The sequence below is a fragment of the Phaenicophaeus curvirostris genome, chromosome 1 (genome assembly GCF_032191515.1).
Source record: "Phaenicophaeus curvirostris isolate KB17595 chromosome 1, BPBGC_Pcur_1.0, whole genome shotgun sequence".
Lineage (NCBI taxonomy): Eukaryota > Metazoa > Chordata > Aves > Cuculiformes > Cuculidae > Phaenicophaeus > Phaenicophaeus curvirostris.
In genome coordinates this window covers 144,052,050-144,069,878 of record NC_091392.1, presented here as the reverse complement: position 1 = coordinate 144,069,878, position 17,829 = coordinate 144,052,050, and the positions used below count along the sequence as shown (strand labels likewise).

General features: G+C 39.7%; 2 protein-coding genes across 5 annotated transcripts in view; one reads left to right on the top strand and one right to left on the bottom strand.

The window, feature by feature from the left end:
* Nucleotides 1-4,315, top strand: part of FHL2 (four and a half LIM domains 2) — a 42,709-nt gene extending 38,394 nt beyond the window's left edge. For all 4 annotated transcript variants that reach the window (XM_069877198.1, XM_069877183.1, XM_069877209.1 and 1 more), the window contains exons 4-6: nucleotides 348-517; nucleotides 1,794-1,980; nucleotides 3,483-4,315. In XM_069877198.1, the coding sequence (XP_069733299.1) occupies nucleotides 348-517; nucleotides 1,794-1,980; nucleotides 3,483-3,634 (509 nt within the window). In that variant the 3' untranslated portion in view covers nucleotides 3,635-4,315. The remainder of the gene's footprint in view (nucleotides 1-347; nucleotides 518-1,793; nucleotides 1,981-3,482) is intronic.
* Nucleotides 4,316-5,358: 1,043 nt separating this feature from the next.
* C1H2orf49 (chromosome 1 C2orf49 homolog) lies at nucleotides 5,359-16,920 on the bottom strand. Its single transcript, XM_069877138.1, has 4 exons — nucleotides 16,788-16,920; nucleotides 14,264-14,430; nucleotides 10,144-10,516; nucleotides 5,359-7,513 (listed from the first exon to the last, which is right to left on the bottom strand). Exons 1-4 carry the CDS (start codon nucleotides 16,905-16,907, stop codon nucleotides 7,457-7,459), a joined length of 717 nt encoding a protein of 238 aa, XP_069733239.1. The 5' UTR covers nucleotides 16,908-16,920; the 3' UTR covers nucleotides 5,359-7,456.
* Nucleotides 16,921-17,829: the final 909 nt, after the last annotated feature.

Sequence of the window (17,829 nt, the reverse complement as noted above, 5' to 3'; positions counted from 1 at the left end):
TTAATGAGGAATGGCCTTCACTCAACACTAACAGTACCTTTTTATTGGTGTCTTGCCAATTCCCTTGGATCTTCCTGTGTATTATAATTCATTATTAATTCTAATAATATCACAAAAATTTGTCCTTAGCAGTAAATGTTCCTCTTCTTTATATGAGGAAAACCACTCACTTTCCAAAAACTTAAAATTGTACCCAGTACCATGCAAAGCTGGTGGGAACATGAAACTGCTTCTAGCTTACAGCTGTACTGCTTATTGACTGACAGACAGATAAGAGCAAACAAGAGCTACAAATTGCTTCAGTCTCAGCCAGAAGTTATTCAGTTGACTTTCTCATCTCATTACAGGGACTCGGAAGATGGAATACAAGGGCAACAGCTGGCATGAGACCTGCTTTATCTGCTACCGCTGCCAACAGCCTATTGGGACAAAGAGTTTCATCCCAAAGGACAATCAAAACTTTTGCGTACCCTGCTATGAAAAGCAGTTTGCCATGCAGTGCGTCCAGTGCAAGAAGGTAGTGCTCTTATTTTACTTACCTAAAACCTAAAGGATTGAAGTCCATCCCATCCCATGTCCGTGTAGGGAGAATATCGTACTTCTTTATGTGTTAAAAGATTCAGAATCAAATGATTTTAACAATGGTACAATTTCAGCTCCCATCCTGCATCAGGCACAGCATTTATTAGCTTGAGAACTCTCTTACTCAAGGCTGAAGATACCTTTGTATTGAAAGCATACAGAGAACATCTTTTTTAAAACAAACAAACAAACAAAACCCCACCAAAACAAAATAAAAATTCTGCAGTGGAATAATCATATCCCCAAACATTTCAACTGGAAGGAAGAGCAGCTAACACTGAACATACCTTAATATTTTAAGGTAGTTCAAGACAGACATAAGTTCAAGGAGCATTTGGATGATCCACGAGTTCCTTCTAACTTCAGATATTCTATGATACTATGAAAGGCAAAGTTTTTCTTAGTATACCCAATCACCTTTACAACCTCCTATCCATCCATCAGTTTTCTGAAGCTTCTAGGAGTTCAGTATCTTAAAAACTCTGTCTAGCGTCCAATTTTAACCACTTTTAAGAACAGGCTGAAATTTACTTAGGAAAGAGGCTAAGACGCAGATGAACACACAGATTAGGTAGCATGATCACATACAAGCCGGATTCCCAGGGAAACCCTCTTTAGAGAAGAAAGGAAGAAAAATTGAAGTAGTCAGTTCTACGGGGTTCAAAGGACTAAAAATGTTAATTTTGTCTGACATTAGGAGATCTGGTTTTGCAGGCAATGACTTGTTAGAAGAGAAAAACCCCAGACAAATTCCAGAGAAACTGAGAGCAAAGGCTTCCAATAAAATTTGAAACAAAACAGTCTTTGCCAAGGAAAGCAACAGGGAAATCGAAACATACAATGTAGTTTCTTTACCATGAAGAATGGGATAAGTGAAGGAACAGAGATGAGACAAATCCTAGTACACACATACGAAAAGAACATATGAAGACTAGCTTTAAATACAAAGAGGACAGTTGAGACTGAGATTATACAATATAAGGAGAATAAAATACTTTTAATATAGTGCTTCTTCGTATAAATTAGGAAATTATAATAAACCACTTGCATGCTTTTCTTTAGGTCAACTCCAACCAAAACAATGATTTTGCTGCTGTCAAGCCTTCATTCCCTCCTCCCACCCACAAAATCTCATCATCCTTCCTCTCCATCGTGTAAAGATACCTGCCACCCTCAAGAAAACACTTTCTGTCTTACTTTTCATACAACAGGCTATCACTACAGGAGGCGTTACTTACCGGGAGCAGCCATGGCATAAGGAGTGCTTCGTTTGCACTGGATGCAAGAAGCAGTTGTCTGGACAACGCTTTACCTCCAGGGATGAGTTTGCATATTGCCTGAGCTGCTTCTGCAACCTCTATGCCAAAAAGTGTGCTGGATGCACCAACCCAATCAGCGGTAGGTCTCTCAGAGCCAGTGCTTAAATTTTGGGTTATTTTTCGATGAACTGCTTCTAATAATAAAAATGGTTCAATAATTCATTCTGAATAACTTGAGACACTCAGGACTATACAATTCAAGATGTCTGAAATTAAATACTTCTGACTTCTCTCAAGTGCCTATCAAAAAGAAATGGAAGAGGTCCTTAGACTGAATTTTCCTCCTTTTCACCTGATTTTCGTGAAACATGGTAGATACACAGTAACAGAGCTACATGTGTAGTGGGATATGCATGTTCTCTACATCATTTCATTTGCATTATTAGAGGGATCACTGACATCAGCAACAAGAGACCCTCTGCCAGCAGAAAGGGTCTAACTGGCCTATACCTCATGCTGTAGCACAGCTCATTTTCTCCCTGACTTTTTAGGACTGCAACTGAGAAATCACAAGGCTTTTGCATAGTGCTTTCCAGTACAAAAGTACTTAAAGGAGTAACTGCTTAGACCTTTACTGTGACACACTTAGCATGAAAACATAACTTTCCCTCTGAAGTAATGATATTTAACAGCATAATACATGCAGGCCAAGACTGCAAATGTGAGTTATATCTGAACAATTTTCTCTTGGTTTTGCTCTGCCCTTTTGCCTGTCCCTCACTAACAAATGCTTGATTCCACAGGCTCTAGAGAAGTCAGTGCATAATATCACAGGTGTTGCTTCTTATTTGAGTGAAAGAGGTCTTTTTTTTTTTAATATTGCAATCCTTCCTATCACACGCTGTTATTTTTTAAAAATATTGCTATTAAAACAAAACAAGAACTCCTTTCATCATGCAGGAAATACGCCCAACTAAATCTTTTCACTGACTTCCAGCTAATCATTCCAGTGCATCATATTCAAATTACCTGTAATTTCTGAGTTTAAGCAAGAGATTACCACTAAGAGATATTTGTTCCTTTCCTCTTTTTCTCCTGTACAAGTTCAGTACCCCTTATGAGAACTTCCACAGCCTCAAACTCCCAATTTTTTTTTTTTTTTTTTTTGCAGTTTACTAACCAGCTTTTTTCCTTGGGACATTCTTCCTTCAAAGCCATGAATCAAGTCATGGCAAAACCTGGCTAGCTTCTTTTTCAATGATCTAAATGCATTTTTGCAAAACAAAATTAACTTACTCGGACACTATCAAATATTCCGTAAAAAACATCAAGCTGCTCAGGGGCAGTGATTTTCCTTTTCTTCTGCTGTATATCATAGTGCCATCCCTTGAAAGTTCATTTCTGCCATTATTACCAGTGATAACAGTCAAGTTCACTAACTTAGCTGAAAGCAACAGAACTATTTCAGGATGAAGATATTACTTGCTACAGAATAAGGAGCATAAAATTAGCACAGCAACAAAGAGACTTGTCACAACAGCATTTTTTCACTACTATATGTTGGATCTGCATGGCAAACCATGAGCACAGCATCATAATTGCTGATGTGTCGTTCTTTTCTTGCTTTTGGTTTTCAAACAGGACTTGGAGGAACTAAGTACATCTCCTTTGAAGAACGGCAGTGGCATAATGATTGCTTTAACTGTAAGAAGTGCTCTCTCTCATTAGTGGGTCGTGGCTTCCTCACAGAAAGGGATGATATCCTTTGCCCTGAATGTGGGAAAGATATTTAAAGCTCAAAATAACAGGTGGGGGGAGGAAAGCTGTGCTTCCAATATATAGTCTGACACACACAGATGTTCAGAACTAGCTTCGCCACTCTGTGCTTTGCTGTACTAATAACACTACCTAGCCTTTTTTCTTCAAACTCTCCAAATGTGGAGGGAAGACAACTTCAAAAATCACTAGTAGCAGTGCTGGCATTTGAGATTTCTACAGCTAACCAAAACTAATGCAAAACCTGGGATGTAAAACCATTTGAGTGTTATTGACATACCATAATCTTCTGGGTGGTTTTTTTTCTCCCTTCCACTAAATAGTCCAGTTACAAGTAAGTGATATAGTTCAAGGATTACAATGGCCACGCACAATACATTCCTAGATGGATATTCAGGGCAAAATCCTCAGCCTGCTGAAATCAATGGCAAACGACAATTCACTTTCAGTAAGGCTGTGATCTTGCCTCAGTGAGCTATGTGACTAGTGTGTACTGTCAAGTGTGTAGAAAGACTGCGAACGTAGAGGTTGTTTCAGTGTACAAGGATTTGTGCCATGCCATAAAGGGATAATGGTAAAACAGTCAGAGTAGGAGTGCTTCATAACAGGTATATATTTTATTGCATGACTAGCTGATCATTGTGTGAAGTAAAAGTTCTGATTGACACTGTCCGCATTACAGTTAGTCGACACTACACTGCACAATGTATTTTTCAAAATAAAATAATTTAGAAAAAAAATTGTGATTGTGGTTTAATTGTGTTTAAATACTAGATATTTACAAGCAAAATGCTTTCACAGTCTGAAGAAACACACCGTAAGAGCCAGATAAACAAAACCCTTTTTGCATCCAGTCATTATGAAACTTTGACATTTAGACAGTCCTCCAATGGGTCCTGCTAATACAACAGTCTCCTCCTAACTGAAATCAGAGGGAAAGCTATCAGCAAAACTGAACAAATGTGTGAAAATACTGAATTGACTGCAGCTGACAAAAAATGTGTTCACAGGCTCTAAATTCAAAACCAAAATATTATTGTTCTCAGCAAGCAAGAAGGTGAATACAACTCAAAAGACATTTATCTTTGCAAAGTCAGAAATTTAACTTCTATTTTAGGGCAAGCTTTAATTTTGTTCTGTGTTATGATATATAATACCCTCTCTGCTTTAGCATCATTTCTGCCACGTTTGCTGCAAAGGCCACTGCCAGCCACAGCATGCTAGCAGGACAATTCAATCAAGTGGAAACAATCTAAAGGAAGGTAACTCTCTTCCCAAAGCAAACTTCAAGAAGTATGACCATGTTATGCAATGCACAATCCTGGTACACCTTCCAGAATTAATTAATTTGTATCTAGCAAGAGGATGAAAGCAAGATGGTCCTCTTCCAACATTAATCTTCACATGTGGAAAGAACTAGGAATACACTTAGTCTGTGTGTAACTGGGTAGGGGAAGTTTGCCACCACCCTTAAATTTCTCTTTTTGTACCAAGTGTAAAGTGCCCACACATTATTCCTCTCTCATTAATTCAACAAGCTAAACAGATGCATCAGATCAGATTTGGTTTATGGCACACCATGTGAAGAACTTGGCTGCTGTTATCTTTGAAGTGCTCACTGCACCAGTCTGATCTCACTGAACAACTGAATTCTATCCTTTGGTGACTTCATTCTACGGTGAAGGCTGTAATAAAGAATAGCCATAAAAAATCCTCTTAAATCGAACACCTCCCAAAGGACAGCAAGCACCTCACTCTATTCTGTGGTCTGGCCATCTGCAAGCATACTGCAGCTCTGCTCTAATGCTTTACAGAGTGAAGAATCACCATTAGCTAAGGGGGTAGCAGAAAGTAGGAAGAAGAGCGTGGCTTGCACGTTGCCCCCTCACCTCCAAGCACTACAACAGACAACAAAATGGTCCCAGCTTTGAGGAAAGGTAAGTGAAACATGACAAGGCTGGAAAGCGTGCTGGCCTGAAAACAAGTCTGTTACCATGCAATAGCAGCATCACACTATTATTTCTGTACACTTCTGCACATCACTCCTTAACACACATGTGCTCCTAGCAACTGAAACTACAACAAAACATAGCCTGGACTCTAAACCACTGCCAAGAAGCCACCCACAAAACATAACTCCTACCAGACTGTTATACTAGTGCAAGGACCAACACTTCATGTGAACTAACTGCTACTAAAACTCCAAAGCAGCTACTGAGCCTTTTACCCTGTAAGCTTCATCTGAAGTTCTAACCACTTAAACTCCACTGAAATAACACCACAACAAAATGAACAAGCTTAATTACACCACAAAACCAAAACCAGCACTACTTTATTTGCTTTTAATTGAATTTATTTAAATAGGATAAGGCTACTTAAAAGAAACTTTACATACAAAATGTACGTTACGTTAAAGTTTGCTGTACTCAAGTACAAAAAATGCACAAGTGTTTAATAAAAGGGAAACATCACACAATTTCAAAACACACACATTCTTATCATTTTACAGCATTCGAGAAGTGCCCTTCATGCCGTAACAGTGAATGGAGAACTTCTGTCAGTAATGAATTTCACTACAGTTTTTAGTTTCAATATTAACCAATGTTAAAAATGTAAACAAGCTTTCAGCTCACTACTGACAGCTTCTTTTAGTGGGTTAACTAAGCGGATTCAGAAGATGATTCTTTTTTTTTGTTTTCTTTTACTAAGTCTAGGGGCATTATTTATTTACCATCCAAAGTGAAAATGGATCTAAATTTGCTTCACCTTGAGCCACTGAGGTTTAATAAAAATGTTTCCATCAGCTTAACTGTATTTTTGCCTTATAAGGCACTACCAATAATCCATAGGAAGCACCAAGATTCACAGAAAACCAACACCCATCTTAAATTATCAAAGGAAGGGAAAACAAGTTGTTCGGGTTTTTTTCCAGAGTGTAACTACATACGCTAATGCTCTCAAGGTACTTCTTGTGTCTTCCTTTCCCCCTCCAACTGTTAGTAAGTTAACAAAGCACTGATCTGCATTCCACAGGCTTTCCTCGTATTTTATAAGCATGCTTGTAACCAAGAAAACAAGCAAATTTGCTACATCGGCACATTTTTACATTTTGCAAGTATAAAACATGCCTGTGTATTTAAGGGAACACGGCACTAATCCATTCACTACTTTCTTTCAAAGACTCATATCAGACAGTCCATAAACATACTTCCATTCGTGCATTTCTTTTTTCATATGTCAATAAGAGAAACTTCAATTTGAAGTAATGCTGTTAAATAGTTCATCTCTTATTACCAACCTAACTTGTCCTGTATACAATACACTCCTGTTCAACAAAAAGGAATAAAAAGTTGTCTCAGACTATCTTATCAGAATCATCAGTTTTCTCATCTAAATGAATTACCTTTTTGAAGCCAAGAAGGCTCTTGAGATCACTCAGAATCTCAATAGTTATTTTAACTATTTAACTAGAAGTGGAACAAAACTGAATCTTACCGAAATAAAAAAAATACATACATTTATATGTGTGAATTGTAGTGACGTGCAGGAGATGAACTATAATAATCTTGAAAACTAGAAGTGGGGGATTTAGTATAGTGTAGTATTACCACCTTTTAAAGCAGCAATGAACTACTTGGTGTACAAGAGTGGATGCTCTTAAGGTGACTGGTGATACACGACTCCAGCTTTACAATAGGGAACTATGAAACTTGTTAAAACTTCACAGCAATCTGAATCCCTGTAAGATTTAAAAAGCATTGTACTTGAACCGTTTAAATATGACTTATCTATTTGAAAATAGGGAAGTAACATTTATTTTTCAAGCACCATTAGCTACTTCATGGCCATGTAACATGCTGGATTTTCTTCTTTGCTTCCGTAGGCTTTAGGTCATTCTGGAATACAAGAAAATACGTAAGTATTCTGAGATACACCGTGCAAGTAAAAATTAGCAATTAACCTGATATACTCAAATCCAGTAATTACTGTTGCTGTTCTCAGCTATCTGCTACTACAACAGCTTTCTATTGCCATCTTGTGGAGACTGTTAAATATCACAGAACTTCTCTAGAGAAGATAAAAATAAAGCAAATTATGTTAACTACCTGCAAATCACTTATGTTTTTTCGCTTTTCTTCATCCTACAATTCATTATGCAAAAATACCTTTCAGTTCTGCAGCTTAGAAACAGGTACGTATTGGAGTTTCACAACATACTTCTATAGTTACTTCATATTACCTTCTTAAAATAGGATTGTATAACAAAAGAAACCAAACATACAAGTAGGAAACCAATTTACTTTTGCCAAATAGTTAAAATGTCAGAAAGATAGAAGGAAAAGTTGGTATTCCTTTGTAATGACCTGTGTAAAAAAAACAAAATAATTGCCAAAGCCTCAGATGGACTCATTTGTCAAGCCCCACCCCAAGAACTAGAAAAAAAAAATCTAGTAAGCCCAAAGTAAAACAATGAAAGATTGAAGTGTGAAATAATTACCTTTCACCCCCCGAGAAAAAAAAAATCTGATAAATGAGAACTTTAATAGTTCACACAGAGTAAAAATGGGTATATGAATTCTAAAGAACATTCTGCAACAGGCTAGTTTAAGGGAGCACAATCTAGAGACCTCTCTTCTCATTAACAATTTGAGTGTTAAGTATATATACAGCAATCCTGTGGATTGCAACTACTGAAAAGTTTAAAGGAATGAGACCCAAAGACAAGAAGAACAGCAGTGTGCTATCCAGCACAAGAACTTCAGTTTTATCTGATCTAGTGCAATGTCCCTGCCCATGGCAGGGGGGTTGAAACTAGACGATCTTTAAGGTCCCTTCTAACCCTAACTATTCTACAATTCTATCTTGAAAGTCAAGGAACAGTTACTTGCTTGAAAAGGCAATTGTTATCACTATATACTAAATATATGCCTCAGGCTTAACACTCTACAGCCATTTGCCAAGTGTACTGATCCTTCCTGGCTGCATCAGTCATTATTCAACACCACAAACTTTTATCTCGGACAGTAAAGTAACATCCATACAACACATTTGCCTAACTTCAAACATACCTGACTGACATAATACCAGTAAGTTCAGTCATGCCTTGGTTAAACTGTGGCTAAGACAGAAAGTCAAGTGTCAGAGAGCACAGTTTCTGAGTGTCAGTTCTACAGCGCCACTTCAAAAGCATTCATCAATTTGTCTACAGAATATTTAAATTATATATAAAGAAGCTGTAAGGTGAATACTAAACAAGTTTCAAAACCTCTTGTAGGTTCAGATCAGACCAGTACTTAGAACAGTTCTAATACTAAAATAAATTAGTGATAACGGGAGTAGAAAAAACACCTCTCCAGCATAATTTGATTCAGGGCCTCAGCCATGATTTGTGTAAAAGACCCTAACACTGTCTTTCAAAAAAGCCACAAGCGTATGCCTTCAAGTTTAACAGAAGTCTGATGGAACTACCAACCCCTGCATCAAGGGTATTACCTGCATTCTGTCATTAAAAGATTTTTTTTTTCAAAAGAGATTAATAGAAAGCAAATAAACATGCCTCGCCTTAGCTCTTCTCTCATCACTTCAGCTCATCAGCCTCATTCTGCCCCCATCTATAGGGCAGTTCTCCTCACTACAGAAAATTTGTTTGTAGCTGAATCTAACTTGCAGAAAGAAGAGAAGTATTTACTTCTATAGCTAACAGCTCACTAATTAGTCTCCTACTTGAGAACAGCACCCTTCTGTTCAAGATCTCAGTATGACTTTCTCATCATCATATAGAAGCCCAGGTACCTTAAGATCACCATGACTCAAAATGAGCACTCAACCTTTGGCCTCTCACTTCAACTGGTAGGGTTTGTTGTTGTTATGGCTTCTCATTCAGATCCACAATCTAGGCAGCTCTCCAGATTTTCACATCCAGTTCCTTCCTCTAGCTTGCCAATTTCTATGTAAGATTTAAAACAGATGGTGTTCTTCCTCTAAGGATATATTCTACAGATCTCAGCATCTCACTTCGTTTCCCATAACATTTCTTCCTTCACTCTGACAAATGAAAGCTTGTCCTACTCAACCACTTAAGTGTGATTGCTACAAATGTTACCATTCCGGTTTTTTTTCTTCCTTACTACAGAAAACAGACAACTTGTCCTCCCTTTATGGCACTGTTCTATCATACCTGCTTTCTCTCTCTTAAAACTACTAGTAGGATTATTTTGTTTCTGTTACATTTGACTACTACCAGCAGCACCCGAGTTATCTACTTACTCATTTTAAAAATTACATGTGTGTTTTCTACAAAGCTGCCACTCTCACACAGAGTTTTCCCATGGATAAGTACAAAGTACTTCATTTCTTTTCTTCTAATCTTTCCCAAGCCAGTTACTCTTTTGCATGTTTCTTAAGACTCCACTATTACTCCAAAAGAAATTAATCCTGAAAACTCTTATGAGGGTCTACCTTTGGCTCCTGCAAGTTTCAACAACAACAACAAAAAGCTGCAAACTAAGACACTGAACGTACATACCGGCAAATCAGATTCTTCTTTTGGAACAGCTCTCTTTAACTTCACAACAGTAGTTCCTGCTACTGGAGACAAAGGGTAGACCTTCAGACTAGCCAACACACTGCTGTTAGTCTTTGAAATATTGTTCTGCTTAGTCTCATTATTCCTCATTTCCAGCTTAGCGTCCTCTGATAAACTGGAGGCTGAAATGTATGTTGAGGCATTGGAAGGAACTGATAATCTCCTAACAGTGTTGGTGGTGCTTCCAGCTGGAGGAGGTTTTAGGCGATCAGCAGCTCCATTCTCTGTCTTCTTCACTTTTATGCTTGTACTTGTTGAATTGCCATCAAATACAATTAATGGCCGTTTCCTCAAACCTTCCACTGTTGTAACACTGAAAATACAAATTGTAATAGTCTTAGAATCAAGCTAGATGGTCCAAAACCAGCATAACCAGGACACAAGTAGCAAAAATTAATTTAATCCTGCCTAAAGTAAAACTATATCCCAAAATACTAACCTTAAGCACTTAGCTGCTTCAAACTTAGGCAACAGAAATTGCTTCCAAAATATAAAAGTGGGAGGGTGGCAAGGGGTTGCGTGAGGAACAGAATTCCTCAGCAAAGAGGGTTGCGTGAGGTATTTTCTAGGCAGACAATTACGGTTGTATGACCAAAGACCACATGCTTATACCACTGCAGTTACTCTGGAATTGCTATAGAGTTCATAGCCATTAAGTATTTCCAAAGATTAATATCTGAGAAAATGCATGCCACCTTATACCTACAAGAACAGTATCTACTATTCTAATGCTTCTAAATCTCCCTGCTTGCACTCTTATTCAAAGTCATAGTATTAAGGCAGCCTAAAAGACTGTTAGACAAGGAATGAAAACATTAAGAAAAAAAAAATACACTTGTTTTTGAAATAAGCTGTCTTTGCACAGGAATGCCAAGCTGATTTAATGCGTAATATTGTAATAGTTCGTGCCTTTAAGTCTATGTGTAGTCAGAACTGGCCAATTTTCTGGCAACTTGTTTATCAAAAATGAATACTACCAAGCTAATAACTGTACCTATAAAACCCATAGTATCAGAATACATCCAGACTGGAAAAAAAAAAAACAAAAACCACAAAGCACAAAGTTATCATTGCTCACTCCACATGAATTTAGTTTTAGAAAAGCACTGTACAAGAACAACAAAGTGTGTTTGAAAAACATGAACTTAACAATTAAAAAAACCAAACTACAAGTAAGTTATATACCTGTTTAGGAACTTCAGTTTCAGTACACACTTACTACTTAATCATCTCATATAAAACATGGGAATAAAAGTTTAACTACAGTGTTGTCAACTATGAAATATATTCATTAATTTGTTATTAATGAATCTGACAATATTATGTTAGATATGTCAATAGACTTTAAAATAAGCTGCAAGTCGAGACTCCATTTGTTTGACTTCAAACACAATTACATTAGTAGCTGTTGATAAACCTCACATGTTAAGAAAGCATACATCACTTGCACGATTTCTGTCCAGACTAGGGGGCTCTTTAAAAAAAAAAACAAAAAAAACACCTAAAATTGAAAAGAGTCACAATTTAAGAGCTCGTAAAACAAGAGACAGGTCAGCTCTTATTCAGATTTGCTTCTACATTACTATCTCTTCACAACAATGTATTTCACATAATCCTCCTCTTTTTCTGTTTATCAGGTTCCTGGAACAAAGAAAGACCATCCATTCATTTGGGACTTATCAAGAGCAGACACAACTTTTTGGCTTATATGTACAGTAGATGCCGCTTCTAGGAGAGCTTTTACAAATTGAGATTGGCTTCCAAGACCAAAAGTATTCAGCCAGGCATGTTGTTTTAGTTAAGTTCTACTACAACAGTAGTAGTACTAACTTCTAAATCAAATAAATATCACGCTTACTTCCCACCTCTGACTCGCACATACCTTACAGCCTTAGCACCTAGGAACTGTGTTCTGTTTTTGAAAACAAGAATATCAAGTTATACTTCCTCCTCTGCACACTGTCAACCTGCCAGTTCCGCTAAAGTGGTGCATGCAACTGGGAGGAAAGTGTAACACTTTAACATCCAAAAACAGGACTTCCTTGATTCTTTCTGTGAATATAGTAAAACTGAAGTTTTCTCCATGCAACTTTTATTTATCTGAAGTGCTGAAAGTCTATTATTCACATTTCACTGGGGTTAGTAAATCTAGCAGCAAAAGATTAACTTTTCTAGACAGCATTTCACCAGCATATTCATTAAGTATGAAAGACGCAACACAAGCAAAACTAGTAAATGCTGGAATTCTTAAAATTTTCTAATAAAAGAGCAAAGATTAAGGCTAGTATGCTAGGTGGTAAGTGCTACAAGCAACAGGCAAAGAAAAGCAGACTGGTTGATTAAACATATGTCCTTTTACTTACTAAACAACTTCCCAGCAAATACTACATAGGTTTGACCACTATGGAATTTTAGTGCACCAAAATAAGAGCCTCTAAACTTACTCTACATGTAAATCCTGAATGAAGTTATCCACCCACCTAAAAATTAATATCACTTCCTTCTCTCAAAAATATTCAGTCTGCTACCTTTATTCCTTTGATAAAAAAATCCTTTTACACCTATTTCATTGCTAAAATATTTTAAAATATCACTTGATAGAATTTATTTCTCTTCCCAGTTAAAAACCTCAGCAAAGCTAGAACAGACTCATCAAATCAACAAGCTTTAATAATTGCAAAACCATTTTGAGAATTTCCATGCACCTTTTCTTCAGCATCTATTGCTAAAGCTATATCAGACTACCACTCATGCACGTTACACATAGAAGTCTTTCACAGAGGGAAGGTCAGAAGGAGAAACCATTCAGTAAAACAGACTTTTGAGGAAGACTTAGCTTTATGATCAAATACAAAGATTTTAAAAACGAGGCAGAACGTTTCTTCCAGAAAGCAGATGTTACTTTTGAACTGGACGCATAAAGCCACTGTAGCGTACATCCCTAACTCCAGAGCAGACCAACACCGTCCAGGGAGCAAACATAATTAAACATGCTTTTGGTACCTTTCCTAAAGACTGTAAATATAATTATTGTTTAACAATTCTAAGGTGAAACAATAGTTACTTTTCCTTCATTATAAATCTTAAAATGTACCAGTAATCCAGTATCAATAGAGGCTGGTGGGTGAAGGGACTGAGAACAGTCCTGGGGAGAAGGACCTGGGGGTACTGGTGGATGAAAAATTGAACAGAGCCAGCAATGCATGCTCAAAGCCCAGAAAGCAAACTGTATCCTGAACTGAATCAAAAGAAGCCAGCAGGTCAAGGGAGGTGACTCTGCCTCTCTAATCCGCTCTGGTGAGACCCAACCAGGAGTACTGCATCCAGCTCTGGAGAAGTCCAATAACATGGACCTCCTGGAGCGAGTTCAGAGCAGGGCCACTAAAACGATCAGAGAGATGGAATATATCTCTTATGGAGAAAGGCTGAGGGTGTTAGGATTGTTTAGGCTGGAGAAGTCTCCAGAGACCCGACTGCAGCCTTTCAGTACCTAAAGTGGGCCTATAAAAAAGATGGTGACAAACTTTTTAACAGGCCCTGTTGCAATAGTACAAGGGGTAATGGTTCTAAACTAAAAGATAACAGATTCAGACCAGATATAGGGAAAACTTTTTTTATGATGAGGGTGGTGAAACACTGGAATACATTGCCCACAGAGGTGGAAGATGCCCCATCTCTAGAAATACTCAAGGTCAGGTTGCTCTAAGCAACCTGATTGAGTTGAAGATGTCCTTGCTGTTGCTGAGGGCTTGAACTGGATGGCCTTTAAAGGTCCTTTACAACCCAAACCATTCTTTGACTCTATGAAAAGAAGCACTATAAACTAGCTACCATTAATAATCCTTTTTTTTTTTTGCCATCCAAATGTTTTCTTCCCCTTATTCCTACTACAGCAGCAGCAGAGTCTAATGCCTCTGATACAGGAGACCTTACACAGCATTATCTGTGAATTGTTGCAATGTCCAAAAGCCGTACAAGTTTCACTGACCAAGCAAACAAAGACTAAACTAAATGTATTGTCCAAAGTTCTCCAAGCCTAGCCCAATAAACACTAAATTACCTTTTATTCTCGCTTTTCAACTCATTTTGCTGCCTCTTCTTTTCCATTGTTTTCCCCCATCTACTTTTTGGTAAGTCACGCCGAGGCAGGGGAATAGCATGTTGAATATATAGATCAGTGAGACCATCTTTGTCCATCTTTACATCATTTTCGACAAGTATATTTTTCTGTGGGGAACAGAAAAAAGTTATTATTACAACAAAGCACGGGCATTTTATGGGCATAACTTTTTTCAAAAGCCACTTTAAGGTAGCGTACTGGGAATAAATGCCACGATTTCAGAACTGCAGGGGTTGGTGGTGTGGAGAGGCCACAAACTGCCCTGTGCCAATGACAGCCTGGTCTCCTGCCTTCCTACTGTAAACTCCTCTTGTTTTCCGTGGATTTGACTTGATCCATCTCTTCAGTGAGGCAAAGGGAAATCCAAAATGTTTGGGTCAGTGCATTGTGTTTTATTTTTCCACTACCTGCAAGCACATCTCTTAACTCCTCATGTGCCTTTTCCTGTGTGTCCTGTTCTATCTACTGCCACAGTGGCTGCTGCTCTTGGTGTCATGAGCTCCTCTGCTTGAAATTTTGGGTTGTGATGGGTTGTGTTCATCAGTATCAGAGACACCTGGATCCAGCTGCAACCAGTAGTGGTCACTTCATCACCTTTGCCCACATACATCAACCACAAAGCTTCTCCCTATCCAAAACCCTGCAATTTTTCCCAATAAAAATAGTAGCAAAAAGAAGGAAAAAGTTATGATTGATGTACTGTTGATGACTAATGTTTTCATATACTCTTAAACACATTTCACTGAACCCAACTACAACAACAGAGCTCTTCTTCGCACTTCTAAAAAAAAAAAAAAAAGAAAGACACCTAGAACATGACACAGTTCAAATTTATAGATGTAGAGCCACGCTTCCTTCCCCAGTTCCCCAAGAATAAGCCACAAAGGGAGATTTCTAATCATGACAGAACACCAGTTTTCTTTCTAATCACGTATAGGGCTATGAAAACAACATTTCTTAGTACCTCCTGCCAAATTTATTAAAAGATGAAAAAAACAGTAACTTCCTACAAATCATCAGTCACTGAAAGTGGGTCAAGTCTCTACCACTGCTGTTTTTGGCAGCACTATACGGCTTCTGATGCAGGCCCAAAACCTGCACATTTTTGTCTACATAAACTACATGTACAAGAGCATATAAAAGTTCAGCAAGCTCATACAGAAACCTAAAATTTTGCTTAACATTGTTTCACGCACCTAGAATTTTCAGGCAAGGCAGCAACACATACATCAAATCATATCAAATGAGGCTTCATATGGTCCAAAAGTGTTTCTAACTCACTTTCAAACTCAGATTTTCTTCAATTATGCATACTTCTGCATTACGTTGAGCGAGCTCATAGGACACACCTCCTTAATTCACTGGCCACAAATGATGCAACTTTAATGTATTAAAGATCACCTTAAAGACAATCTCTATTTATTATCACAGATAATTTTCCTGTATGGTAACACACACAGCTGATTCAAGCAAATGATTCTTTAGCAGCTACAACAAGTGTTCAAACACAGCCCCTTTGCAAACGCAGAGACACCTCTCACTCCACACACCTCCTCCAAGCACATACCCAGCCTGCAGAGCATCAATTTGGTTTCTGCTTGGTTGGGGTATTTTTTCCAGAGAATCATTACAGCTAGAAAAGACCTCTAAGATCATAAAGTCCAACTGCTTCCCTGAACACTTCTTGCACACCTGCTAAGGGAGTTAGGATGCCTGGAAAACACAGAAGTGGGAGACCACCTCCCATGTAACTGACAGGTGGAAACAAAGGAAGGAGTTTCCCTGTAGAGTAAAGCAGGGAAGTGAACAGATCAAGTGTAACGTGGAGGGAGATGGCACCAAGGGCACGGGGTGTAGGGGACACGGCCACGGGGGTTAAGACAGGGGGGACACCTGGGGAGATCTTACCAGTCTCTAAAACTAACTGAAAGGAGATTGTAGAGAGGAGGGTGCTGGCCTCTTTTCCCAAGTGTGACAGGGGCCAGAACAAGGAGGAATGGCACCAAGCTGCGCCAGGGGAGGCTCAGATTAGGTATCGGAAAGGAAATTTTTCACAGAAAGGGTCATCGGGCACTGGCACAGGCTGCCCAGGGAGGGGACAGAGCCACCATCCCTGGAACTATTTAAAAGACGAGGTGCTCAGGGACGTGGTCTAGTAGCAGATAGAAATGTTCATACAGGATGATCCGATCTGGTGATTCTATGATTCGGTGATTCTATGCCACGGGACCACAACACACAGACACAAAGACACACAGACACAAAGACACACAGACACAAAGACACACAGACACAAAGACACACAGACACAAAGACACACAGACACAAAGACACACAGACACACAGACACGACCATGGTGGGGGACGACACGGGCACGAGAACGACGACACCGCGGGCACGGCGGGGAGAGGAGCTACAGGCCTCCCGCCCCTGGAGCCGCCGCTCCAGCGCCGCCGGGCGCACCTGCTCCAGGGTGAGCAGCAGGAATTCCTCCGAGAGCAGCTCCGGGTGCAGCAGCAGCTCCGGCTCCGGCCGCCCCGAACCCCGCCGCTCCCGTGGGCCGCTCCCTCCCGGCGCCGCCATCTCCTCCCGCCGCGGCCCCACCCGCCCCTTCCCTCCGCCGAGCTCCCACAATGCCCCGCGCGCGGGCGCCGCTCGCGGTTTCCGGGGGGCAGGGGCGGCTGTGGCGTCATCGGGCGGGGGCACGACGGGGAAACCTTGGGTTCGAAGATCATCCAGTTCAACCCCTTTGCCATGGGCAGGGACACCTCCCACCAGACCAGGCTGCTCAAGGCCCCATCCAACCTGGCCTTGAACACCTCCAGGGATGGGGCAGCCACAGCTTCCCTGGGCAACCTGTGCCAGTGCCTCACCACCCTCTTTGTGAAGAATTTCTTCCTAATGTGTAGTCTAAATCTGCCCCTCTCCAGTTTATACCCATTGCCCCTCGTCCTATCACCCCATGCCTTTGTAAACAGTGCCTCCCCAGCTTTCCTGTAGCCCTTTCAGGCACTGGAAGGTCTCTATAAGATCTCCTCGGAGCCTTCTTCAGGCTGAACAAGCCCAACTCTCTCAGCCTGTCCTCATAGCAGAGGTGCTCCAGTCCTCAGATCATCTTTGTAGCCCTCAAATGGACCCATTCCAACAGCTCCATAGCCTTCTTACGGATTCCAGAACCTAATGTAGAATCATAGAATCACCAGATTGGAAAGACTTACCAGATCATCGAGTCCAACCATTCCCATCAATCACTAAACCATGCCCCTCAGCACCTCATCCACCCGTGCCTTAAACACCTCCAGGGAAGGTGACTCAACCACCTCCCTGGGCAGCCTGTTCCAGTGCCCAATGACCATTCCCATGAAAAAATTTTTCCTAATGTCCAGCCTAAACCTCCCCTGGCAAAGCATGAGGCTATTCCCTCTGTCTGTGTGTGTCCAGCCATGAGGATTAATTGGTAAGTTTTACTGCAGCTGGTTGGTATGTTTAATTATCTTGTCATATA